This window comes from Osmerus mordax, chromosome 7, assembly GCF_038355195.1.
Source record: "Osmerus mordax isolate fOsmMor3 chromosome 7, fOsmMor3.pri, whole genome shotgun sequence".
NCBI lineage: Eukaryota > Metazoa > Chordata > Actinopteri > Osmeriformes > Osmeridae > Osmerus > Osmerus mordax.
The window spans coordinates 15,195,655-15,223,265 of record NC_090056.1 but is presented as its reverse complement, the minus strand read 5'-3'; the positions used below and the strand labels follow the sequence as shown (position 1 = coordinate 15,223,265).

Genomic DNA, 27,611 nt, shown 5'->3' with positions numbered 1-27,611 from the left:
TACATCCTGGATGCATACATGTGTTGTGAAGCTACATTGCACACAATCATGGAAGCCTTTTGGTTGTCTGGTTTGTGGCAGCATTGTGACAGACTGTGTTAGATGACTCCATGTATCATCTCCTGTTATGTTGTGTACAATGGCAATATGTCTAGGTCATAATCAATCAAGAATAGATGTACTGTATTTTTCTGTGCTTCAATCTAGATTTTATATTTGGTATTTAAAAACCTTTATGTTAATCGGGAGTTGTGGTTATTTTTCGCAATGGAAGTATTTCCACCCAGTGGCTAAAGGCAGCAACTGCTTCTTTTGCTTGTCTTGGAATCTTGGCCCTTCAGACAGTGTTCACATGGTTTATGAAAATATAAGAACGACACAAGTTTTACACACACACACACACACACAACCCTACCATGAAAAACAACTAACACTCAAGCTCAGCAGAGCAGCAACTATAATTGGCACTATCACACAGACTTAGTAGAGATCAGACCAGAAATCAGATTAGAAAAAGGATGGCAACACAAATATCACATAATATGATCTAATGCATTTCATAAAGCGAGTGACATTATATTAGGCTAAGCTCATAACGACCTTGCTTTTTATAGCCAGGTTGGGATACAGTAATCTGATTTAGTGTAATCTGCTTCAATCTCTGATAAATGCTTACCGCATGTATCTCTATGAAACAACGGGTCCTATTGGTAGGCACACAGAATTACTTATAGCTGCTGTTTATAAAAGTCTGTGGTTTAAATAGTTCCATTGTTATTTCTACAGTGTCAAATGTGTATGGTATAACAGTGAACCATTTAATAAAAAAAAGAAAAAATAGTTGTTGAATTAATGATTATCTGTGAAATGATATGATCACTGAAATATAAAATTTAAAAAGTTTCCATAGCATGCAGGTGAATTTGTCATGCCATGCAGCATTTAAAATGATACAATGTTCAGTTATGGAACATAAATAACTGTTCAAACTATGTTTCACTACTTCAAAGTAAAATAATATAAATTATAATGGTTTAATGAAAATGCAGTTAAATGACAGAAGCATTGATATCCATTGTGAAGAACCAAAGCACTCTTTATTATTATTGACAGATTATTATTATCGTAGCTATAAGGACCATCTAACTGCTTTGGTTTAATCCAGTGTAATAGTGAAAAAACTATTATTCTTCTCCCTTCTAGTCCTGTATGTCCTGTATTCAGGCTTGTCTATGGACCGGACCTGCACATCCCTATTACTGGAGAGTTAGCACACCTGCTTCTAATCATTTGCTTGTTGATAATCTGAATAAGGTTCAACACTGGTGTTGGAGAGAAAAACAGAAACAGGGTTGGGCTCTGCTAAAAAGTTGCTCCATAAAACTCAGCTGCAACTACATATAATCTCTTCAATTAAAACAAACTTTAGAAGTTGTACATTTATGTTAAATCATGGTTTGAAATATGTAAATGTAAATTCTGCATTGACATTAAAAAGACTAGGACATGGCAAATTTGAAGGGATCTCAAATTACGTGTGAATTGATAAATATATACAGCAGGACAGAAACATCCAGGTTGGATCAGACAGAAAAGATTATATTAATCTCGAATTTTCCAAACAGATCAAACATCAATCATTTTAAACAATTGTTCAATCTACAAAAGGATGATGAAGTAAAAAAAGAAAGCTTTTCTGTCCCTATGCCCTGTGTCTGTATTAATCATCTGAACCCGATTTTTTCATCCATCTTTGAGTGAAAGCTAGTCTTTTGCACCAGAGGCCAAGGCCAACAAGGTGACATTGTACACCTCTGTATCGTCTCCTCTCAGGATGAGGGGAGCACACACCTGCACCACTTCATTAGGCTGAAATCACACACACACACACACACACAATTAGTGTCTTATCAATATCTTATGTATAAACTGTACACATGTTGACAATTATGGATGGCATTCATAAAGAGGCATGGAGATAGAACCTTAAAGCGGTATCTGAAAGACCTCACTGGAAATTATTCTATACAATCCACCACAACCATTTCCATTCCAGAGAAATGGAAATCTAATTGAAATAACTTCTATTCAGTGGGTGAAATAAGATTAGATTAATTGACCCAGCAACATAGGCTTTCAGAGCAAGTGTACTGCAGTTCTACCTGGAGCCCACTAGGCGGTGTCCAAGTTACGGTGATGGTGCGTCTGTTGCCGGCGTCCACAGTCCCTTTGCTAGGCTCCACACTGAACCCCTTCTGCTGTAGGGTGGGCAGGCTGTCCCAGCTGAAGTCTACATTCTACGGTCACAGATCACAGCAGAAAAGAACAGTCTATAAAGGTCCGGTATGAGTGCTGAATCACATTAAGTGTAGGAATTGACTAGAAACTTGACTGATTAGGGGATAACTGCATACCATAGGCATTGGCATTAGCATTGACAGTAGCCAAGGTTGATATATCTGTGTGCGAGTGTAAGCACCTTCTTGGCCACAGGCTGCAGGGTGCGTATGCAGCCCACCTCCAGTTCTCTGACGGCAGGGCTCATGGCCCCTTTCTTACAGCCCCCTCTGAGAGTCAGCAGCACAGGCAGGGGAGGGCTCTCTGAGTCTGCTCCACAGGAAGAGACAGGGGCATTACACTGATTATTACCCCGATTTGGGCCATTATTACAGAGATAATATGACATGACATGAGAGATATCAAGGACATTCAGACAGAGAGAGAGAGTGATAAAAATAAGACATGGCGGGGCAGAAAAGCTACCTTTAAGTTCTGAGTTGCCCCAGGATGGTAGAGGAAGGAGGGCATCAATGGGTACGGTCAGTGGGTCTCCTCCACACAGGTACATGGTGTGAGCACGTGCAGCACCCCTCAGCTCAATAGCACAGACTGTATGCTGAGATGCAAAGTGTTAGTGCAGGATGCTGAGAGAGAGAGAGGTAACAGACCGTAGTTGATCCGTGATACCCCCCCCCCCCCCCCCCCGCTCCTACAGTTCAGCAATACGTGAACCGCAGATTAATTGTGAGTTTACTAAATCATGTGAAATACAGTTTTCCTGCTGCCATAATAATGATTCCCTATTTCTCATTGCAGAGTTGCAGAGAAATTATACCAGATGCGTGCTGTGTTTAACTCTATCGCTGAAGATTTATTTGATTATTAACAAGTGCAAATCTGCAATAGCTGCAACCATGTACACACATTACATTTTTGTAACTATCACTAACTCTGTTTTCCCTAACCCCTAATCCTAAACCTAAACCTAACATTACAATGGACAGCGATGGATTATTGTCTTCTGACCTTGTTTATGAGCTGTACTCTCAGTCTGTCTGAATAGTGGAGGCTCTCATGGTCGGGCAAAAAGGTGACAGTGATGTCCCGGCTGTTCCCTGGGGCTATACTGCCCTCTATGGGCGTCACGCTGAACACACTCAGACCACTAAAGTTCTGGGTGCCTGTTAAGACAGATAAGATACAGTCAGACTATGGGGAGAAGCAGATGAAAAGTTCTCCTGGCTCATTGGTGGGTTCAGGCGCAGGTCTTACCCACAGTAGGCTGTGTATTTCCCTCTGGACTGGGGCTGATGAGGGCAGGCAGGGAGTCAGACCTCCGCAGAGCCTGGCTGTCCAGCAGCACTGAGAAGCGCACATCCAGGGACGAGGTGTTCTGGAGCTGAACAAATGGATATATCACAACTCAATATCACACCCACATACTAATGAGTTACCTCTTGTTACAGTAACTTCCCCAATCATGGCAATGAATCAGAAGAAGCTGTTGGACTTGGTTACTGGGAAATATTGATCGAATGAGAAGGAGAAGTTGAATGAGTATGGGTGAATGTGTCTGTTGGCCCCTATCTGCATACCTTGAAGCTGTAAGTGGCACTTTCCTTCTCCAGCACATAGCCAAAGTTGATGAGGCTTTCTTGGTGGGAGCAGGTGACGACAGGCACAACTCCCTCCCCACATAGCCTCAACTCCATGCTCATCCTGTGGGTGAGGATCTCCATAACCTCGCGGTACTGTGAAGGGAGTGGACACATCATTCACTCAAACAACACCCGCCTCATCTTCAAGCTGCGAGTTAGGATCCTTATTCTGCTTGGGTGGTTTCCAATATTCATCTTCCAATCAGAAATGTCCTCCTACCTTTTTCCCCAGGGCAGGAGTAAAGGCCAGGACCAGGGTGTGTGTGCCTCCAGGACACAGCCGCCTGAGAGCGTTCAGCAGGGAGAAGGGTCCGCTCAGGTCCAGCACTGAGGAGCTCAGCTTAACACAGGTTTAAGGTCAAGGTAATACAAAGACCGGAATCCTGCCATATACTCTAGACTGCATGAACTGTGGAATTCATGTGTGAGCTGGTGCACTAGCAAGATAAGGACGTATATGCAAAAGGGAGTCAGGTGGCTGAGCGGTGAGGGAGTCGGGCTAGTAATCCGAAGGTTGCCAGTTCGATTACCGGTCATGCCAACTGACGTTGTGTCCTTGGGCAAGGCACTTCACCCTACTTGCCTCAGGGGAATGTCCCTGTACTTACTGTAAGTCGCTCTGGATAAGAGCGTCTGCTAAATGACTAAATGTAAATGTATATATTGATCAGTCTGGGGCAGTATCTGTGTGTGTATTATGAAGGATACATCCAAAGATTCATGAGAGATATTCTGAATGGTAATCTGTTTGACCACTTTCTGACCTAATATGGGAAAAAAAACATCAATTGATCCTGGAAATATAAACAATCCATAAACATCAAATGCCAGTAAACCTTTAGAATGACTGACCCACGGCAACCTGTTTGAAGTCAATGGTGGTCTGGTCATTACATAATGTCACCACTAGAGGGGGCCGTACAGCTGGGCAAAGTAGCTCGAGGTAGAGTGTATTGAGGGGGCTGGGGAGGAAAAGGTACATCTCATGAAAAAACACTCCTGCAGATACAATCATCCCTTCTTCCACAATATAGTCAACTTTTTTAGAACGTAAAGAATATGCTTCAGATGAAAACATGTAGCACGTTGTACAGTAATGACTAACGTGTTGGGGTTAGCATTTTCATATGCATCGCCGTCTCTATAGTAACGAGTCTCCAGCTTAACATTTTCATTTCATTAAACAAACAATCTCGAGGGATTTCTGATGATTGGAAATCAAAGATTACCCCTCACCCACAAACACCCCCACCACATGTCAATAGATGTACTGTAATCCATGTGAGTGACAATGCTCACACGCACAGCAGTGTTAGGACACCAGTAGTGATTGTCTCTGTGGGTCCGTGTGTGTACCTGTAGGCTGGACCCGTGAGGGGGTCACCCTGGGGAGAGTCTCCCTCCGACACGAAGCAGGGGATGGTGTAGCGGCTGTAGCGCTGGGAAAACGAGTGCAGTAAAGAGGCCTTTCCTGCCGCATACTCGTCTGACCTGGGAACAAACAAATTCATTATCTAGTCCGTTCCAAAAGAATCCTAGACTGTGCAAATCTTTGATAGTAATGGATTGTTTGGTCTTGTTTGTGTGCTCCACTTCTCACGTTACATAAGTCTTTCAGAAATGTTCTATATAAACTACAGTCATATTAGTAATAGTACAAATCATTCGACGTATTGATGAAATCACTTCAGAACAAGGTGCGAGGCTAATGGATGTACAAGCCGGGACTAACTTTAATAATATAATTTGTATTTCAGTGCTGTATCTTGCAATAAACATCAACTTGAGGTTCCTATTTGAGCTTACATTTTTACATAGAAAAACCTTTACCAAAGAAGTTCCTTGAGGAAATATATAAATTAATTTTAATTGGAAGCCTTCGTATTTAACAAGGCTGAACAATTGTATATGCATTACATTTTCATGTGTGAAATGGTTCATATATGGTCAACATTAGTATACTGTTTTGAAGTCACATCTAATCCATGTCACAAATGACACAATAAAACAGCATATTCTGCCTGAAAGAAAGTGGATTAGCTAGTTTAACATGTGTTCATCCAGAAGAGCCAAAAAAAAAGAGGATTGACAGACAGGTCAGTGAGAAGCTGAATCAAAATCTTTCACTAGCAGGCTGCGTATGTTTGTCTGTCAAAAGAGTGATCCCTACCCTGGCTGTATGTCTGCTGGATTAGGAGCTTGAAAGGGGCTGTCATTCTTTGGGCTGATGGACACTTTGCTGTTCTTCTCCTTCAGAGCGTGCTTCCCCTGGGGACGGGCTGGAGGAGTCTTCTTACATTTCTTGGGGTCTGTGGTTGGCTCCTTTTTGCACTTTAAAAACACAGGTGTGGACTCTTTTATCACATAAAACAGTGTCGCTGAATAGCGTTTTCCATATGGAAAGCGACCACTTACAGGCCCCTCCTGCTCGGTGCGTTTGCCCCCGTCTGCCTCAGCACCCCGGTGCCTCTCCATGTCCTGCAGACGCAGCTCCTCGGAGCAACACAGCAGGCGCGCTGCCTCCTCCCTGACCTCATGCTCTCCCAGCCTGGGCCTGAACGTCACCTGCACCAAACACCTCTGGAGGGAGGTGCATAATGACAGCAGCATCAGTACAACAATCTGAATAGGAAAAACTAGGCGTGGAATATACTTCACACTACACTCGTTTCTTTACGTTCATGTTTGGCTGGTGGGAAGTCATTTTGGACCGCTCTTGCGTTATAATGCAGAGAAGGCAAATATCAAAGTATCAGAAGAAGACTTTGAATCTTATCATAGAGCTCCAACAATGTCCCAGACAGCATTGGTCCACTACCTGTCCAGGCAGCACCCGACCTGCTGTGGGTGTTAGGATGATCTCTGAGTTCTCAGGCGGGGCGAAGCTGAACAGCCGGGGCCCCACGGGCGCTACAGGCCCCCTGCCCACGCGAGGCACCGCGTGGCTGAACTCGTTGCGGCTGGTGTGGGAGTTGACTACGTGGAGCACGGCTGTGGAGTTGTCCCCGATCGCCGTGGCCCCAAACTGGACCAGAGAGTGGGACAGCTCCAACAGAGGGTGGACCCCCACAGCACGGCATAGTATCGGGAAGTCCCTGTGAGAATTGCAATGGATGATTGTCCTAATGCAGCCCCCATAGGCTAAGGCTACGGGATGCAGGACATCAAATACAGAACTTTGTTACCTATGAATTCCAGATTTGCAGTTGATCTGAAAGCTGTACTCTTCAGCCTTTTTTGCGCTGAATATCAGATCGATCTCCAGGGTTTCGAGTGGGAGGAGAGTGCCGAATCCCTCGTTGGGCTGGACCTCTATGAACTAGGATGACAAAACTATAATGTTTCAGTACAATCTTTTACCTGGACAAAAACAGAGATTATATATTTAGTAATCATCCAGGCAGGGATACAAAGGTCTAGCGCTTCACTAGAGAGCATGAGGGTAACTCAGGCAGAACAAAACCAGGATTATCTCATTGTCATCCCTACCCACCACATCTGAAAACACTGGATAGGTGGAAGCATTACGGTCATTACTGCATGGATTTGGGATTATGCTTTTACCTGCCCTACTAAACTATTGAGATGGACATTATCTAGCTAGTAGGAACTTGATCTTGTGTTTGACCCACCGATCTAAAGCATATCCGTAATTAGAAAATGTAGTGTGAGCATATTACATCATTTGCAAAGCTAAGAGGTAATATTAGTGCATTTCATCCAAGAACAATTCACCCAAGTGCATTTATGTGGCACCTTAGGTATTTCTAGGAAGCCAAAGTCTTGGGGCAGGAGGGAGAGGTTGGTGAGGCGGACGCTGGTCTTGACAGACTCGTAGATGGAGCAGTGACCAAAGTCCACCTCTGTCTGGTCAAACTGCAGGTCAGAGGAAGTGACAACCGCATGGACTGTGAAAGGAACAGGCCTCACCTGAGCAGAGGAAGATGAGTAAGAAGTAGAGCTGGTCAATCGCTTCAAGATATACAGCAGTTTAGATACACTTATTTCATATGTGAAGACAGGCAGCTGGTAAAATATCAGTGTTTGACTTCTTGAGACCACATTTCTGCACATTGTGTTCACATCAATAGGTAGTCTATATGAGGACCTGGTTTGGAATGGAGCCACAAGCCTACTGCTTTGTCTTCCAACGTCCTCCAGAGCTGTGTATGGGTGGGGCAGATGACCTTGTTTACTCATAGCACTGACGCGTAGCCTATCTGGAGTGTGTGTATGTGTGTTGGAATGGGAGAGTGCCAAGAGCACTGGGCTTAAAACTGGGGGCAACAGCTTTAGTGCTCTGCAGGAGCATCCTGGCCCAGCTTTTGGCTCGGTCAGATATCAACTTGGTCCAAATCCTCTCCTCTCCCTGCCTGAGCAGATATCGGGATTTGAGTTTGTCGGTAGTGGTGGTAAATGTGAAGGTGTGGTTGGAGGTGAGGTTGGAGGGTAAGTCTGTCCAGTTAATTCTCTATTGATGAGTCATGCGTGTTCAGATCATCCCAGATGTATTTTCATAATATTTTACTTGGGTAACTACAACCTGATGAAACTTTTGAGCTCGTTATTTTCCTTTTCAAACTTCTAAACATCAATACATAGGTAGGTTTTTATAATAGGATATTAAAGAGGTCCCTAGAGAAACATGAATCTGTGTCAGTGACAACAATGTTGCTTCGAGAGGACGATATTCTCCTCATGAATACATCCAGAATGCACTCCTTTCACTTCAGAACTGATTGTATGTACAAATACTTCACTATCCATTTGAATGAGTTTTATATAATAAGTGAAAACTACATAATATACAAGTATTCCATATATTATGGGGACTTTTTCAGTAAGGCTATTTGCAATAACCTTTACGCTTGGCTCATTAGTGCTCATAGAAATGCCGGACCTCCGGGTGGGAGATAAATTTAGCTCTCCACCATTTAAATGAGTTAGAACTTTCAATTCTTCTTACTCTGACCTTTCAGGATACTAGACACTGAAGAACAACATACAACACATCCTTGTGGATTACAAAGAGGGGAGAGACAGTATGACACTGCATACTGTAGGTAGACTAGAACGTACACAGTGCTGTACAAACCTGATCGGCCACATTTAGTGCCAATGGGACTTCCAGAACACTTGTTTGACTGTCAAAAAACCTCTTGGCATCCTCGGACAAGGACCGTCTAGGGAGACATCAGGGGAGATGAGAGTAGTAGATTAGGTAGAAGCCATCAAAGATGGCAGTTCAGAGTCCCGTTAACGCAAACACATGGGGAAAGCATCACACAGAGACGGAACCCAGTCAAACCTCCTATGCTTCACTGTGAAGGAAGACTCACCTCCCCCTGCTACATTGGTAGGATCACCAGGGAAGAGAGCGCGCCTCCACACTACTGTAGGCTGTAGCCATGGTGATGTTGGGAGTAAAAACAACTCAAAGAGGTCTGTCTGTCATGCACAAGCTTATGTAAACCATTAGCCAACCCATCCCCGGGTATGGAGAGCTGCTCTCCTGAGGACTGACATATCTATGTCTCACCTCCTCTCTAAGCGAACAGAGAGTCGATCAGCATGAAAACATTGGTCAGATGTCAGTTTACAGTAGGTCCTGAGTGCGAGGCAATTACGATCTTCTTTCTCTCTATTTCACGATTCTTCGGCTTCTCTCTCTTTGCATGCATGTTTCTATCACACAATATTTCTCGAACTCTTTCCCCTCCATTTATTTTTCCTTCTCTCTGCCTGTATATACATCTCTTTTCTCTGTCTTTCTTTCTCTCTCTGACTTAATTCGTACTGTGTTTAAGAGTAAAGCTGGTGGAAGGCATGTAGCTAATGCGTTGGGTGTCAGTGGCTTTAAAGAACTTTAGAAGGGCTTTCCAGATGTCAGAGGGCTTTCTAAATGCCATCAAAGCCCTGCCACAAATGCCTCCTTAAAAAAACAAACTGATAGATTCATTAAACGGTTTGTGTTGTAATTTCCATTCCCCTCAAGGTACAGAAATGTTGCTTGCCTAAAAGCTCCACTGTATGCCACTAATGACCAAACTTAGAGGGGCAGGCATGTCACACTGGGCACAGGTCGACATTGAAGCCTGATTGGGCTAATTTAGAGTAGTATAGCCACATGATAGCTTAACCAATCACTGCAGAGAATGTATTTAAGGAAGCAATCTTGTTTTGACTGCTAATAGAATCTCGGCTGGAGAGTCACTCTTGAATTAGCTTGGCAGGGCAGAGTGGAAAAGCTTGGCGGGTTGTCGCAGAGCCCATATGCTGGAGAAAAAAAAATCTGTGGATGGATGAGGTTTCAGGTTGGTAGGCATCCCACTGTCTTGCCTCATGCCACTCGCTGTCTGGCAAGCTGATCCATTGTCTCCTCCAAATGTAACCCAACAGAACCATTTTTAAATACTGTCTGACAATGGGCAGCAAATATACTGATGTTCTCAATTTGAGTGTTAATTTATTAGGGTAGCAATTAGGGTATGCTGCTGACATTTGATTTCGGAAAACAAGAGTTTGTGTTTTGTCATTCCCATAAATGTAGTCTAAGAATCACTTACCACCTATAATTATGAATTAGGAGGAACACTCCCCCCCCCCAGTTTGTACTGTTATGGTTACTATAGCCCAGTGTTTGTTTCCAATGAGGGGTTTCATATAGACTGGGTGTTGGCTTTCATTTCCACATTAAAACAGTGATTCTAAAAAATGATTCTAAAACGGATTAAGAGGCTTAATAATTCCTCATCAAAAAGAGGGAATAACATCCTAAAATTGTCACCCAAGATAGTCTTGATGAGTCCTTTTCCTACTGTGTGTGTGGTACACCAGCATCTACAGATATTGGTTTAAAGGTGCCGAATGTACTGCATGGGGGAAGAGAGCTGGGCTGCTGTAGACAATAATCTGTAGTAAATCAGTACTAAATCACCACTGTAATCTCCCTTTTATCAGCCTGTGATGGCCAGAGTTGAGCCACGTTTCCGACGCTTTATACAGTAGATTACACCTAAACCGTTTAGGATCTGAGACGGCATCCATCCAGGTTCACTCGCTCTGACAGTTCATATACACCAAAACGCAACCTACATGACTCATCACTATTTCACTATCACTACACATGACTATCTGGACAGCCACATCACCCCTGTCCTTGAGAGAGAGGCATTTCAATATATTTACACAGTTTGACAATGGCTTGGCATATGTATGTTAATGAGTCAAGTAAATGGAGAGTGAGAGACTCTTGACAGAGAAAGGTTAGTGACAGAGACGGGGACAGGGGGACAGGGGGACAGGGGGGGGTGGAGCTGTAAAGGAGCATAACCTCTGGGGCAGGAAGCTGGTCAACATCGACACATTTTCAGGAATGTGCGTGAACACTCAGTGAACAAGGTATGTAGGAGATGGAGGATGAAAATAAACACCATTCTGAGGAATGCAAGAGGTGACTCATCGTATGGAGATACAGCAGGTTTGCCTGTGTGTGCGTGGTAAGAAGGCATGCTACAATACTGCGACTAACCAGTGTGCCTCATAGCACTGGCAGGACTAGCTCTAGTTTAGATGGCACACTGTTCAGAAACTCAAAACAAAATCAAACCCAGACCCCCCAAAAAAGATTTTCTTTGCTCGTGTGTGAGCATATTCTTGGTAGGCACATCCGTCAACCAGGGCATTTTTTTTATTAAGATGATGTGATTAACATTTAACTTTTGCATTTCAGAAGGGATGTTTATGGGGGATATCTGGGAGCTTACATTGGCTGAGAACAGCAGCATAGTAAAATAGAGCAGAAAGCATTGGGCCAGTGTCCGTCATTACATAAGCAGCACTTGGGCCGATAGCTCACTGCATACTGTAAGCAGGTCTGCTCACCAGTGGATGGATGAAGAGATGAGGGCAGAGAGAGAGAGAGAGAGAGAGAGGAGGAGGAGTGAGAATGGTGGTGTATGCTGCAGCACCGTAGTAGTAATGCTATCCTTTAATCCTGGTTTTAAAGCTCTCTCTGATTCACTAAGTCAGATTACCGCGGCTCCCTCTCTTCCTCTCCAGCACCCGGGCCGTGCCATCGTACCATTAACTTTTGTCAAGTAAAGAAGAAAAATACTCTACTACTGCCATCGTCAGACCTTAAATCTTCTTAGCTATCAGGCAGGCAGCTAAACTCTGGTAAAAACCCGGGCGGGAGAACTTGTGCCCCCTCCCCCATACATTGTAGATCCTAAAGGCCTCTCAGAGCTGCTCTGGAGGTCTGCTACCCAGTCCCCTGGTGTTCAAACTGCAGTGCAACTCAGCCTCGCCATCCTAAAAATAGACCCACCGTCCTAAAATTACCATTAAAAGTCATTATCAGAAGACATAACGTGACTCAATTTTCTGTGTTGAGCTGCAATCTGCACTGTGGTCAAATTGTGAAGATAATAACGGAGGTATAAAAATTATAAAAGCCAACATTTTGGGATACAGTACTGGCACTTGCTTTCATTATGTGATATTCAGGCTCTGCAAAATGTACGCAACATAGTAGACTATAAAAGAGTAATCTATGATCATTATGCCCTTAGCATGCTTACCTGGGTATGAACTTGAGCTGTGCATTAAAGCTGGCCCCTGCCTGTATGTAGCCAGTCTTAGGCAGGATCTCCATGTGGTTCCTCAGCGCCGGACACACCTCAAACGTCAGTCGAAGAGCTGTGCTAGCTCTTTAATACAAAGGACAGGTAATGCTCAGACCATGTTTGTAGTAATATTTCACATATCACATCAATATTTCCCGAATCTGGTCAGTCTGCCTCTATCCATTTACAGTTGTGACATGCAGAATATAAAGTGCATAGAGAAATATATTATTACATACTGTATATATCATATGGGATTCCCTATAAAGTATTCAATGTTCATGTTTTTGAACAGCAGAACAGTCCTTAAAGGAAAAAGTGCCAACAGGCAGCTTTATGTGATCGTACACACATACAGTAGTCACCCTGGGAGCACCTTTATTGCCGTGGGGTTCCTGACAAGGACATGGTGAGGAGACAGCATGACTGACACCACATGAAATTGCCATGTATGCTATAGTGTACTCAGGCCCCTCATCATTTAGGTGACCCAATTTCAGTAGGGATCCAGCAGATGGTTGTGCCCGTGGTGAGGAGCGCCTGTTAGCTGGTGATCTAACTGGCCCATCCTCCCTGGGAATTCTACCCCACACACACAGTCAAACTACCCCACACACACACACCTCCAAACTCAAACCCTCGATAGGTAAAGATTTCCTCCGCTTGGTGAATAACACTGTTTTGTATTCCTAAAGGTTTATGCTACTTTTGTCTCCAAAGATACAGAGGTGAGATAATAGAGTGGTGAAAGTGATGAGCCTTTAGCTAGAATGTTTGACTGCGGCAAAAGCGTGAGGTCCTTCAGTTTTTTTTCTGCTGCTTAAATTAAATGACCTACTTTAAATAGTGGGGTCAGACAGATGGCTTTGCTGCCTGAGGAAAGGACACTTGGGATAATTCGGGGTGTTAAGCGACTATCTTTGAATGAGCCAAACTGTAACCTTCAAACTGCTCTCAGAGGAATATTCATAAACCATAATCAATTACAGCAATTACATATTCTGATTTGGAGAAAGAATCTGCAAACTCAGCATTTTGGCTTCAGAAAAGTATTTTTATGTCCTCTAACAGTGCCACCTTCTCAATAGTTTTTCCTTATTGGCATTATACTTTGATGACATTGTAATTTAATACACCAGATAAGTAATAAATCTAGCCTATCTGAGGTTTAACAATAGTAGTTACAGATTTGATGACATCTCCATATCAACGAGATTTACCGCTGGACAACTGAAAGATATTCTGCAATCCGGCTGCCTGGTTAAGGGATGGATGATTTCTATCTGGTGATCACGCACGTTTATTAGTTGGAGATTCTTTCTGAGATTATTCTTTCATTGTATGTCTTATAAACCTGTCTTTAATCAGCTTTCATGATTATCCATGTTTTTGCTACCTGCTCATGCTATCCATGACAAAGTTGTATTTCCTGCAGGGCCAGATGGTTTACTGTGCGGCCTTCGTGTGGCCTATGGGGTCTTCAGACCCACACCAGAAACTTCTCCTGGCATGGCTACACACTAAACTGCACAGCTCTGAGAGATACCAAGCACTCTTTCCTTCCTGCTTCATTCCAGGAATCCAGCAGATTACATAAAAAAATTGTGAGTTTTTCCAGGAAAAATAGCAGCACTATTAAAACAAAAGACGTTGACCAACTCAGCCTGGTTCCCCATGGCTAGTGGTTGGCAGCACTAAAAACAGGTACTGTTAAAAATAAGGAGGGGGAATTGAGGGCAGGTTATTTTGAACCTGTTTCAGCTCCCCAGTATGTGTCAGTGAAAGTGGTTTTCAGTGTTCTTTATATCTGGAGAAGCTCCATCATTAGCTTGATCATGACAATACTGTACGATGCTTGATGTTCTTGGTATGACCAAAAATGATTAAATCGTTCATTCGTTATTCGCTCACTATCTCTAAACCATGGCATAAACTACAGTTTGCCGTTTTTTCCCCCCAAAAAACTGTCAGCTATTCAAAGGGCTGTTTCAACTCCAATGGAGACAAATTGTACAATGCTGGTTTCTTCGTCTGCCTGCCAAATAGTATTTAAAATAACTATGGTTTCAAAAGCAAAAGTGACATATGCTGGCTGGTTGCTGTTGGTTTCTGCAGCCTTTGGGTATTTTTGGGGATTGAGACCAGGCGTTCTCAGAAACACCATCGCCGTCACATCATCACATGCACTGGTGTGTCTGAGCTCCAGATGGCAGCTGACATAAATCCCCCGTTGGTGACGTGACACAACGACTCGCGGGCAGCAAAAACAGTGCTGTGTTATCTGAACCCTATCACATCATGATGTATCACAATAATAATCAAAAAGGATTTGGTAATCTTCAATTCTATATCTAACGCACAGGGGATTGGGAGAGTCTAGCATCTGAAAAGCAAGAGAGAAAATTGCCAGCACTCCAACTTTAAAGTTCCAGGGTTAGGTGCTTTTTAAAGGAAGACTTTTGTGCAGGACATTGTAACCCATTATTAAATAATTCAATATGCTGGATGGCTTTTTGCTATTTTCAGTGGGGAGGGATAAGAAGTGAACTGGTTCTGTGTTTCTGTGTAGTTGATTGCAAAGGGATTCTGCTTATTTTAAGGCATACTATTCCAAGCATTGCAACAACAAAAAATGGCAAAGACATGATATCATTTCATCTAAATCATAAAGGCGTATAGTTTAAAGCCTTTTAATGTTGATATTAAGATACAAGAGGACTGTAACAGATCATTAACTGACCCACCTGCTTTGTACCACGATGGTGTCTTGATAGAGGCGATCAAACATACAGATCTTCAGGTCAATGCTCGGTTGAGTGACCCACACAGGCACACTCACAACCATGCCTCGAACCTCAACAGGTATCTGGGAGTAGATGTGGAATCATCTGTCAAAACTACGATGTTAACATGTCCAGAATTAATAAAAGTTGTCTTGGGGAGAAACCAAGGCAAGGTGAAAGGAATGAATATCTTACTGGTGCACAAGATGGCTCTGAGAATTGGAAGTTGAAGTCCAACTTAGCTTTCCCAGGTATGGTAGGTTTGAAAACAATCTCCAGCTTGACACTTTCAAATGGGCCAACATGGCCCTCCCTGCCCTAGAGAGAACAAAAAAATGAAAAAAGGACTGTAATTTGAAACACAAGGACATTGAACTGATGTCAAAGTCACGTCTCACTACACAAGAATGAAAAGGGAACAATCAACAATAAGTTGGGACAAAGAAAAAAACGCATTGGCACCTCACTCAATCAACACTGAGAACACACTGCCTGGTCTGATCATTTAACCAGGGAACGTAGAAGCATTCAAACTCAGGGGATGAACATATAAATCTAAATGACAATCAACACAGTTGCATTCACACAAACACACACCTACACACGCACTGCACAGAGGGAGAAGCAATGCACCATTACCCCCAAGGGAGGCGTAATGAGCCCAGAACAAGCCCAGAACTACATGTTGGCCTCAAGGCACACATGACATTAGTGCTAAAGACCCTGTGGCAGACAACCCAAGGAGAGACAGCAAGAAACAAACAGAAAGAGAGAGAAGGGAAGAAGAAAGATAGAGAGAAGGGCAGAAGAAAGAGAGAGAGAAGGGTAGAAGAAAGAGAGAGAGAAGGGTAGAAGAAAGAGAGAGAGAAGGGCAGAAGAAAGAGAGAGAGAAGGGCAGAAGAAAGAGAGAGAGAAGGGCAGAAGAAAGAGAGAGAGAAGGGCAGAAGAAAGAGAGAGAGAAGGGTAGAAGAAAGAGAGAGAGAAGGGTAGAAGAAACAGAGAGAAGGGCAGAAGAAAGAGAGAGAGAAGGGTAGAAGAAAGAGAGAGAAGGGCAGAAGAAAGAGTGAGAGAAGGGCAGAAGAAAGAGAGAGAGAAGGGCAGAAGAAAGAGAGAGAGAAGGGCAGATGAAAGAGAGAGAAGGGCAGAAGAAAGAGAGAGAGAAGGGCAGAAGAAAGAGAGAGAGAAGGGTAGAAGAAAGAGAGAGAGAAGGGTAGAAGAAAGGCAGATAGTATGGAAGACCAATAAAGGCCCAAATACAAAGCACAAGCAAAATCTTATCTTTAATTCATTTAGAGCACTACCTCTGGGATAGTGATGTCGCTGGTGACTGAGGAGGCCTCTTCCCTACTGGCCTCCAGGGTGTGGGCTCCCTCCCTCTCTGAGGGCACCCCTCCTGGTCCTGCCTCTGCCACGCCTGCCTCGGAAACAGCTGCAGAAACTCATTTATGAACTGACTTCACTGATTCATTATATTAATTAATGTATAGAAATACTATATTCATGAGTAAATCGGTGATCTGCATGTGCTTAGCTGACACGGTCCACAAACACATTCGATTCATACTTTTCCCGTTCCACTAGTTGGTTTTTGAAGTTTTGATAAGATAAGAATGTTGGGTATTAACATGGGTAGAACAAAATGCTAACTAAGAGTCGACTCCACATTTTCTATACAATCTCTCCAAAGACAATGAAACTGAGTTTATCAAAGAAGCATCGAAGAATATTACTGTGAAGACATGCTGAGTTGAGGGGTCTGAGATAAGAAGCGCTTGCTCTATCCGAGTCAGCAGTCGGCACAAGGTGAACCCTCAGTTTGTGTATGTGTGTGTGTGTTTACCCGACTGCTTTTGCTCGGATTTGACAGAGGGTTTCCCACTTTCTCGTTTTGCGTTGTGGTCTCCAGAGGCTCTGGATGCCGTGCTCCCCTGACCATCAGACACTGCTACTGAACTGCTGCTGTCATTGGGAAGCTATGAGATCACATATCACATACACACACAAACACAATCAGTTATGAGGCCAATATCATTCTCACACCGACACAAAAGCTGTTTCTGATGACTACCTTTGTACTAATGTCCCCATGCTGAATCAGAAATGACACAGGGACCACCCTGAATCAGCTAAGGTATTCAGGGCTGGGATCCTAGTCTCACCTGGGTACTGTAGGAGGAAGCCTGAGATGAGATCTGGGCCTGGACCTGGGCTGGTGACTGGGTTAGGTTCTGGGTCTCTGCTGGGTTGAGGTAGTCTACTGGGACCAGGGTAAAATTGGTGCCCAAGGCCCCCCTGTTGTTTAGGGTGATGTACCGTGAAATATTCTGTCCCACCACATGGGCACCAAAGTCAATGAGGCAGCTGTCCACAGCCAGCTGACAGGGAGACACGAGACAAACATGAATACAATGCAAACGTACCTTTTGTTGCATCTATTTTACAAATGGACCTATCATGAGGATTTGGAAATATGCATGGAAGCTATTAGTGAGGACAATTTTGTATGGAAGACTTGAGGGAAAGAGGTAGTTAATTTATGACAAAAGCGTAATGTTCAGGCAATGAGCATAGTAAAGGTATAAGAGGTATAAATCAATTGCATTAGGAGGCCAAGTAGGATAGAGGATAGCCATTACATGAAATATGGTAGAGGCGCACTGAAAGAGTACAATATACCCCAGCCAGTCTTTAAGACTGTCCTTATATGGAAGTACTTACATCACATTTCTTTATCGTACATCTGATGAGTACGGAGAAGGGGCCGGCTGCTGACATAAACTGGACTTCTCCCTCCAAATCTTTATTTATCTTTGGACATACATGATGTCATTATTTATCAATGTGCATATGGTTACAGGAAAACAAGGTTTGCCTCTGTGTCCAGACTCACCATGGGTTGGAATGTTGCCTGCATCTCACAGGCCATTCCTGGAGACATGGGTCCAGGGGGCTGGAAGCTGAAATCAAACATGGACAAACTATTTACAGACTACAATCTTTTTCCAAAATGCTTTTCCGCAAGGAGAACTAAAAACCAAAAACCCATCTTATCTTATGCTCTGAGGAATGTTCAGAGACAATATTGCACTGATGATGTGATGAGCATACGTATGCAATGATAAATAAACTGCATGAAGAAACTACTTTGATTCTTAAACACATAGGGACTTTTCAAAACTGCATTCTATGATAGCATAATCTTGCATTATTTGGAAGCAAAAAGATAAACATTCTCAGGGGGAATATATGAAAAATACTGGAAAGAACAGGGTCAAAAGTCAACATGTTGGCATCTTCACTTTTATGTACAAGAGGAGAATCTTCTAATGATAACAATGAAAATGTAAGGATCACACTTCAGGAATTCCTGAATAATTAATCTAACCTTCCATTTGTTCTGTATATTTGTATCCAGATAGATTAGATGTCAAGCTCTGGAAAAAATAAGTGGGCTATCTAAAAGACAACGCACAATATAAGGCAGTTCACTGCTACATTTATATTGGAAAACACATGCAAGCTACAGTACAGAACTTGCCCTCGAGCTCTTCAGACACCTCCTCTAAAAAATGCATAAGGGTAGCCAATCAATAGAGCATAGCACACAGCAGGCAGAATCACTTCTCAAAAGCCAATAAACTATGAGAAAGAAAACCACAACAATAATAATTGAAGTAAGGAAGAAACCATAAAGCCGTAGGAGGAAATACATAACTACAGGCTGATTGTGTCTCAATAATCATGATGATTGTATATCTTGCAACTGTATAGAGCTGAATTGCAACCACCCATTTACAAGCTAGCCTCCCATGATCAGCCTCTCAGAAATATGCTTTTGCAATTTGCATTGGTTAATGTCATGTTCTATTTGAGTCTTCTCTCTCTCTGTGTGTTAATCTGGGACAATCCTCTGATGGAGGAAACGGAGAATGAGGACGGGGTAAAATGTGCCATTCCTAGCTGACTCCATTCCTAGCTGACTCCATTCCTAGCTGACTCCATTCCTAGCTGACACCAAAGGGACATGCCTTGACGTTGTCTGTATATTTCCAAAACAGGATTATTTCTCATTATGAATATGTAAGGGAAATTTTTTAGAATTATGACAACACATCTTGGGGGCCACCTGGTTTAATAAGTATGACTAGGGTGATTTTAGTCTTACATTTGCATTGGTTAAATAAAGATGGGCACATGTGAAGTGCATGCATTTAATTACTTCTTGTTTGAAATGTTGGTCTCTAGCCAAAATTGTATTTATATACCAAATCTACTCTGTCATACTATTAATAATGTAATGTTAAATTACTTGACTATCTAGCCATCTGTAACCAACATAATCATCATGTTGATGGTTGGCCAAGGGTGTCCAAGCAACTTCGTCTGCTTGTCCAGTACCCAGCTGTGACCTGGAGGTGAATGAAAGAGTCCAAACTGGGCATGTTCTCAAGCAGCACAACAGAACTGCCCTAACGTCTGTCATCGTCTCAATGAGAGGACTCTATTGCACAAAGATGCACACTTTGAGACAGCTTCAGTACAGGCAGGCATCAAGGGGCTATATGAATACATAGAGATATTGTTTTCTAGGTCAGACAAAGATGATCTGAAAAAATATGAGCATAAAAAAAGAGAACAGTTCACTAGGGATTGAACTGGAGTGAGACCATGTTTTCAGACATGGTGTGTTGTACTGTAAATGAGGCCATATTTACTGTAGACTAAAGATATCCAGGAGCTCATGGGAGCAGAGGGACTCTACCCTGTATTATATTATCTAAACCCTCACTGGTTTTACACTAAACAGAGTGGTTACTGCGAGTCAACACTATTCACCTCAGTAGCAAACTGGAAAAACAAATACCCAAATTGCTATAATATGTCATGAGCAGCCATAAAGTGAGAAAGAGAAAATAAGTTGTAAAATATTCAGCTTCCACAGCGTTATGTTTCTCAATGTTAGCAAGAACAGGGGGGAGTCTTATTATCAGCCAAAATCATTTTCAGGTGGTGCTAGAAAACGTATTAAGCCGAGAAAACACTTTGCTTTGCACTCGTATAAAGCGTTCTGATGTTTAGCAAGCCCAGGCTGTACACCTAGTGTCCCTGTATGGTGTCTGAGAAGACATGGTGGAGAGAGCAACAGCTCTGGCACACACACGGCTATGCTGGGGGGGTAGAAAGATGGGAAGACATTTTTAGATTTTCAGGGGGCGTAGCAGAGGGAACTGTGGGCATAAAAATAATTCAAATGCATTTTGGTAGACGTTTCTCTGGCTGCAGAGAATGTTGTTCTGAGATATTTCAGTATACTTTTGAGCAGCCATGAAACTGAACAATTAAACATAAATAGGAAGATATCACATTACTGTTATATAATACTGTCAGAATACTGTTATGGCTAAGCGATCGATAGCAAATAAATAGTAAAACACCAGCATTTATATAAATCCTAACTGCGTTGCTTATAGTACAATAATATTCTAAGAAACTAAACGCTCACTTTTGGCACCTTGGCCAAATGTACTTTTCCCAAGGTGATAGAGTATTAAAGAAATCTTCCACCTTCTGTGAGTCATGATACTCAGAAATGCCATAGTGGGTGAGACCAGTGTGCGGCTCACTGAGAGGAGAGAGAGAGAGAAGGGGGGGGCTGGAGAATGATGTGTGCTGACGTGTCATGTTAAAGTTCAGGACCGGTCAGACTAAGCTTCATTTGACTCTGGCACGGCCGGGGAGATCCTTCACTCGCTCAGGCAGAAAGAGAGGAGAGAAGAAGAGAGGGCCCACGTAACCGCATCATGTCACAGGGATGTCGGGAGAAAACGATCCCGTGTGAGTGACCTGCAGAACCGCTTCTCTCTCAGCCGTGGGAGGGAGGCTCCTGGACTGGGAGAGAAGCAACTGGACTGACTCAGTGTTTAGGCATCTATAGTGGGAGAGGGGTGGACATTCATTCCAATTACACCCCACAGATACTTTCGGTTCTCTACTCAATGACAATCAGGACAACCAAAGGAAAATTACTGGTGTAAAATAATAGAGACAGTTGAAGAAGACAAGTGTATTGCAAAGATGGTTCACCTTATGGTAATAAAATCCATCAGATCTCGGGTGATGCCCAGCAGCTTGCAGTAGTTTATTATGTAGCTGATGTTAGTCAGGATGATCTTCTTCCTGTACGTCTGTCCCACCTCAAAGTTCTGCAACAGTTGTGTAAGCGAAGTGAGCAACAACAACAACCAGCCTGTATACAATGTGATTGTATATGTAGAGTGTACTAATACAAAGGGTATGTAGACGTGCACCTTGAAGGCGACGACCTCGGGCTTGCTGATGAACGGTGGGCCTTTTAACTCCTTCCCATGAGTGACTTTTTTAGGAGGGGCTGTTGGCTTCCCCACAGGCAGCAGGGTCATGTCCTGTCTGGCTGCCCGGGACTGAAATGCTTTGTCCAGAGCCTCCTCATCTGGGCTGCTCTGTAAAACCATGCAGACAATTGGGGCAGGCATTGATTCAGGTCATATACTTTGACATGCTCTTTACATTCTGGTTGAGTCCTCCCATATAAGACACTGTCTGTCTCACAAAGCCAAAACCATATGAAGACAAACAAGACACAAATTTGAGGTATTGTGCTATCGATATGTAGACAACATTGCAGATTTCAGTACAGTTATGTAAAGCTAAATAATTTAGCCAGTAAGCTTATTGCTTTGCTTTTCTAAATAGCAACTAAGCTTACTTCTAAATCTCCACCTCAGCCTAGTCTGATAGGATGACAATTTTCCAAGCTGCATGCTAAAAGCAGTTTCCCCATGACTTCTTACACGCAGAAATATCGGAACTGCACTGTCACGTTCTGTTGGAAGGCTCAGAAGCATCCGCAAATGAAAAGTGATGCCTGTCGCCATGGATTTCAGGGGTCAGGGGTAGGAGAGAGAGCGAGAGAGGACGAGGAAGAGTGAGGGAAAGGGAGCAAGAGAGAGCGAAAGAGAGTGGGAGTAAGGGGAAAGGGAGGTAGCGACATAGAAAGACAGAACTGCTGCTGCTGGAGAGAATAACTTGTTTTTCTCTTGTGTTAGAGGTATATTTTGTTGGATCATCCCAATAATCAGCCTCACTTTCAGCAAAATATATATATATTCAGTCTTATATCACAAAATGTAGAATCCCATAGATTTGCTTGTGCTGTATTCAGTGTCTACCTGGTGTGTCTGGTCCCATAGGCCAGTGAACTCTGGCTGAGCCAGGCTCTCCCTCAGGCTCTGCTCCTCTTCCAGGTCCACGCACTCTCTCAGGTCCTCCTGGTCTGACGAAGAGCTGCTGAAACTCAACGCACTTTCCTGGGGGGATAGTGGATGGAAATGATTATCCTTCCCCCATGTATGTGGGGAAAAAGTTATTCATCCTGTACATCCTAATGAACAGACTAAAGTAGAAGCTGATGCAGAATGTTTGAGCAATTACAACTGACTTGTCTGATTGTTTTCTCCTTAGTTTTAGCAGGTTGTGGATCAAGGCTCTGCAGAATCTTCTTTCGAGATCTCGTCTGCCTCATCTTGTCCTTATTAACTGATGGGGGAAGTAACATCGAAGCCTGGTGCCTTTTCTTTCTTTCCAAAGACTCCTCTTCCAGCAGTAACTTAGCAACAATATCCATCCTGTTGGATTTCTGTTTCTCCTCAAACTCCCTGAAAACAGTGCATCGACAAAGCCAAACTAGTAGACAACATCTGCAGGGACCATACATTTGCAATGAAATACTGTATATTTGAGTTTAAAACAATCTAACAGTTCCATATGAAACAATTAGTAAAAACTGTTTTTGCAAACTGCCCTTCTTTGTCCTATAGGCTCATATTTACAAAACAGACACAGATGGAATACTGTATAACACAGTAGGATAACACAGATATATTGAGAACCCACTCTTTCTTTCGCTGGAACTCCTGTAACTTCTTCTGTTGGTACATGTGTTTGGTGCTGTTGGAGCCTTGTGCTTCTAGGGCCTCTTTCAGCTGCCTCTCCTCCTGCTCCTGTCTCTGGGCCTCAGCCACGGCCCTTCTCTGTTGTGCTCTCAGCCGTTCCTTGAACAACAGAAATATACACTACAGTGAACTAAGTACAGGAGAACGGCAGTATTTTCAACCCGAATTTGGTATTAACGTATAGACTGCTTTCTGTGACAAAATTATGAAGGACATCCAACTGTTAAAGCTCAAGCTTCTTGTTACATGTTGTTATCGACAGAGTAAAATCCCACAGGCGGAACACTCAGCATCCTCAGTTGAAAAGCTTGAGTACTCTTTTATTTGAACCCATATGTGAATAAAACAATAGCCTGAGGTTCAGACATGTTGCATTCCCCCTCAGTGAGTTATGCACTGCTTACTTGAGTAGCTGCAATGTTCGATTTCAATGACAGGACTGCCTGCATTCTTTTCTGCACCAGCTCATGGCTTTGCTGCTTCTCCTCCACATCCTTCTGATGCAAACTGAAAACAAAATAAGGTAAGACAAAATACTATGCAGTTTAAGAGTTATTTTCTAAAGAGCTAACCTACAGTAAGTTAATACCTGTGTAGTATGAGACTACAACATGTTGGCATAAGCTCCAAGTGTTGAGCACTAAAGGCACTACACTTACCTTTTAATTGTCTCCTTTAAGAATACAGCTGCTTTCTTGCGGCTGGCCTGGGCCTGCCCTTTGCTTCTCCGACAACGATCCTCCTCCTCCTTCAGCATGGCTTCTTTTTTCCTGCCAACACAAACAGAACAGATAGATTTAATGCATTGTTGCATGTTTAAACATTGGGATCACTTTATAAAGTTGTACTATCACAATTGATTGCATTTTTAGAAGGTATTTTCTCTGTCAAAACAAGAAACTTAACATACATATGTCAAAACCACAGAGTATAAATGTTAATGTGTGGCCTTTGAGCTGTTCATATAATCTTGTTTTGTTTTGGTATGGAAAGAAAATCTATAAAGATCTGTGGATACCAAACAACGATGACATTGAAAACAATCGATGTTACATTTCTTCACAGAAATCAATCATCACACAGACTAATCTCAAAAAGGAGCAGCAGCACGAGACAGGGCAGTTTGGCATACTCACGCCTTGAGGCGCTGGGTCTTGCGCTGCAGCCCCAGGGCTGCAGCGTCCTCCATCTGCAGCCGTGCAGCTCCTCTCTGGGCCTGCAGCGCCTGGTAGGCCTGCTCCTCCTCCTGCACCTCCTCACGGAGGAGAGAGAAACGACCCAGCTCTACCTCAACCTGCAACAGCTCCAGTCTGCAGCAGAGGAAGGAAAGAGAGAGATAGAGTGAACAAGAGACACAAACAGGCAACAAATAAACATGCAGAAGTTGGTGACTCAAAAGTAACTTCAGTGAAAGTTCATTTAGATTTTGGTGCTATTCACTCATGCTCTCTGAGAGTCTTGGTCACATGGGCCTCCAGATCTTCCTCTGCCTGCAGCTCTTGACACAGGCGTCTGTGTTGGGCTCTGAGACGAAACACTGACGCACTGGAAGAAACCACGGAAACCAGGTACTATTGTATTGTCATTTCAGTTTTAAGCAGACACATAGCGACGATATGCTCATCCGTTCCTTTTCAAATGGAACGATAACGGATCTCAATTGCTTATCGAAGCATACCTGTTGTCTGCATCCTTCTGTTGTTGATCTATCTCCACCTCCACTGCATCTCTCTGCCTCTCCAGTTCAGCAATATTCTGACGACAAATTCTTAGCTCTTCCCTGGTAAACACGAGGTAAAAGATAAGGCTGAAAAAACACTGAACATAACCGTCTCATTAAAACATTTCTTCAAGGCTGCAGTGTTTTTTGCAGTGTGCTTGCGGCATCTGTGTAATGAATTATTGGATGGATATTTTTTACAAGTGATTCGGGGAAGGTACTATTTATTGGGCTGTCAAGCAACTAAAGAAGGTGTATTGAAACAAAGAGCACTGAAGCTTTCAACATGCTCATACACACATATAAATTCTACAGTGTTGAATGGCCCAATGTTCTTTTTGCAATCTAATGAAGTGCAACACACAATATGGAACTGGGGTCAATGCAACAGCAGAAAAACACCATTATGGCAAAAACCAACAGCAAGCTATATTGGATAAAAGCCAAGTGCTCCAGAGCTGTTTTATGTTCTTATTGAAAACACTCAACTGTTATATTGGCCAGTCTTTTACTGTGAGTATTTGTCAGAGCAAAATCACAGACACAATTTGTACCACAGTCTCGATCACAGCTTGGTTTATGAAGCCATTTAGAAATGGCTGATTTTAGTTGGATGGAATTGTTACTTCAGCTATTTTTTACAATGTAAGTAGGTACAATATAAAAAGATGAAAAAGGGCCTATTCCAATGAAGGTGGAAGTGCAAAGATCTGTAAGTTGCCAGATCCTGACCTGGCTTTTAGCACATTATGTTCCTTCTGTCTGTGAAAGGAGTCCAGCTGGTCCAGGTTTTGTCTCAGCTTGAACATCCGTGCTGTCTCGGCGTAACTCTTCTTTCCGCTGGTGCCGACCCCCACCGCAAGGTCGCCATTACTGTCCTCCCTAGAGAAGATATGCAAAGCATTGCTGCACATTCAAAAACTGCAACAAAATGTATACACAAGGACATACCTTCGTAATATTACATCATCATCATCAAGTTTATTTGTTGTGAATGATGGCAAATACTCATAATTGAAACAAACATTCTAGTTCTGACCACATCATCAATAAATGTTTTGTAACCTTAAAAGGCATCAAACTCTCACCAGATTGAAGCATCAACTTCTCCAAACAGATCTTCTTCAGTTAGAAGGGCTGGGTCATCCTCTTGGAAGGTCTCACCTCCTGTGCCTTCATCTGAAATATGGGGCAAATGAATGTTCAAATATATCATATTCATATTGTATAATATATAGGCCTATGTTTTGACAATATAGCACAGTAAGTTGTCTATTCATATTGTAAGGATGACTTTGTAGAGATGACTTTGTAAGAGTAACTTTCTAACTTTACAAAACACAGATTAAAATAAATTTGTAATACCGCCTGTTTCCTCATCTGTCCAAGTGTTGAGTGGAGCTTGATGCTCAGATGAGATGTGTGAAATGAGTGAGGAACTTTTCCTTGCATCCATTACACCTGACTTATGCAAAAATAAGGTGAAGGAAATACAGTTTAGCCCATGCTAGGGTGGTTGGAACGTGTGGAAAAAATCCGCCTCGACTAGTCTATACACATGAAAAATAGGCTATGCACATAAAAATGAAACTCCCGGTGGGCATATCATCAGCTCCTGTACTGTAGTCGATAGCAGGCTTGCTACGTATGTGTACTGTACAGTAGCTAGCTACTGCACGGTACAGTACAGTACAGTACAGTACTTTAGACGCGCCTGTATGACAATATAGCTAGCTACCCAAGTTAACGTGGAACCTTCTGTGCTATTAAACGTTTAAAAGTTGTGATGGGGTTTTCAAACAAGCTAGAGCTAATTATCCGTCGTGCTTTTTCTAATTCAAGATAGCTTACTAGCTAGCACCAGGTACAGAGTGCACGACACCCTATTGTTGTTGTTGTCAGGAGTTTCCATGGATACCACGAGGACAGGAGCTAACCATATACTAATAGGTAACCCCTTGCCCCTTCAACAGCACGCAGTGGAGATGCAAAATGTTGTGCAATTGAAAAGGTTGCATTGATGGTGCAATGATGGATACAATGATTAATGGAATAATGTTACATTTCACGGCAAGTGGGCCGCACGTGGAATATCTGGTCTAGCCTGTTTTAAGATTCCCTCTGGGAATTCTGCTGCTACTTGTGGACCCCCCTCACTCTTGGTTCAGCGGTATTGGCCTTCTATCTATAATGAAAGTATGGAACAGTGATAAAATCCGAAGAACAGAAGATGACGTTCTATGTGCAAAGTCAGGTACCTATATGTAAATTAAGTGTGGCGATTCCAACAAGATTAAAGAGAGAGAGAGAGAGAGAGAGAGAGAGAGAGAGAGAGAGTGGAGGGCGGGGGGGTATTGGCCTATCTTGCACCTATCCACGTAATTGTCTGATATCAAAAGACTTGACAAATACAATTGTTAACTCCTCAGGGTCCTAAAGAATCAAGGCAGGTGAAACACTGCACCGTCAGATGTCATATTGAGGAAATGGGGAATTCTCATCTGTCGTTATTGCACAATATCCTACAATAAATGTCACTGCGTGACATTTAA

The 27,611-nt window shown here is 42.9% G+C and overlaps 2 protein-coding genes across 2 annotated transcripts in view; both read right to left on the bottom strand.

Moving 5' to 3' along the window:
• nadka (NAD kinase a) overlaps positions 1 to 27,611 on the bottom strand; it is a 265,406-nt gene that overhangs the window by 42,957 nt on the left and 194,838 nt on the right. The window lies entirely within an intron of this gene.
• On the bottom strand, positions 1,765 to 26,971 carry cfap74 (cilia and flagella associated protein 74). The gene is made up of 38 exons (XM_067239083.1): positions 26,911 to 26,971; positions 26,148 to 26,238; positions 25,792 to 25,941; positions 25,018 to 25,119; positions 24,780 to 24,884; positions 24,476 to 24,649; positions 23,999 to 24,109; positions 23,744 to 23,846; positions 23,281 to 23,438; positions 22,826 to 23,042; positions 22,535 to 22,694; positions 21,657 to 21,796; positions 21,433 to 21,551; positions 18,239 to 18,305; positions 18,067 to 18,156; positions 17,508 to 17,723; positions 17,189 to 17,321; positions 16,650 to 16,762; positions 15,544 to 15,666; positions 15,310 to 15,431; positions 12,521 to 12,649; positions 9,034 to 9,121; positions 7,695 to 7,868; positions 7,124 to 7,257; positions 6,757 to 7,033; positions 6,354 to 6,518; positions 6,109 to 6,206; positions 5,295 to 5,429; positions 4,791 to 4,900; positions 4,647 to 4,702; positions 4,159 to 4,278; positions 3,876 to 4,031; positions 3,553 to 3,679; positions 3,307 to 3,461; positions 2,764 to 2,896; positions 2,480 to 2,607; positions 2,163 to 2,297; positions 1,765 to 1,869 (listed from the first exon to the last, which is right to left on the bottom strand). The coding sequence occupies exons 1-38, from the start codon at positions 26,969 to 26,971 to the stop codon at positions 1,765 to 1,767; spliced, it is 4,980 nt and encodes a 1,659-aa protein (XP_067095184.1).

What these genes read in the sequence shown, in the direction of transcription:
- cfap74 (XM_067239083.1), bottom strand. Translation starts at nt 26,971, where the DNA reads ATGGAAACTCCTGACAACAACAACAATAGGGTGTCGTGCACTCTGTAC. An exon ending in CAGCTCAAGTTCATACCCAG is followed by an intron (nt 9,122 to 12,520) that starts GTAAGCATGCTA and finishes ATGTCTCCCTAG; the next exon opens with ACGGTCCTTGTCCGAGGATG. An exon ending in TGCAGCCTGTGGCCAAGAAG is followed by an intron (nt 2,298 to 2,479) that starts GTGCTTACACTC and finishes CTGTGACCGTAG; the next exon opens with AATGTAGACTTCAGCTGGGA.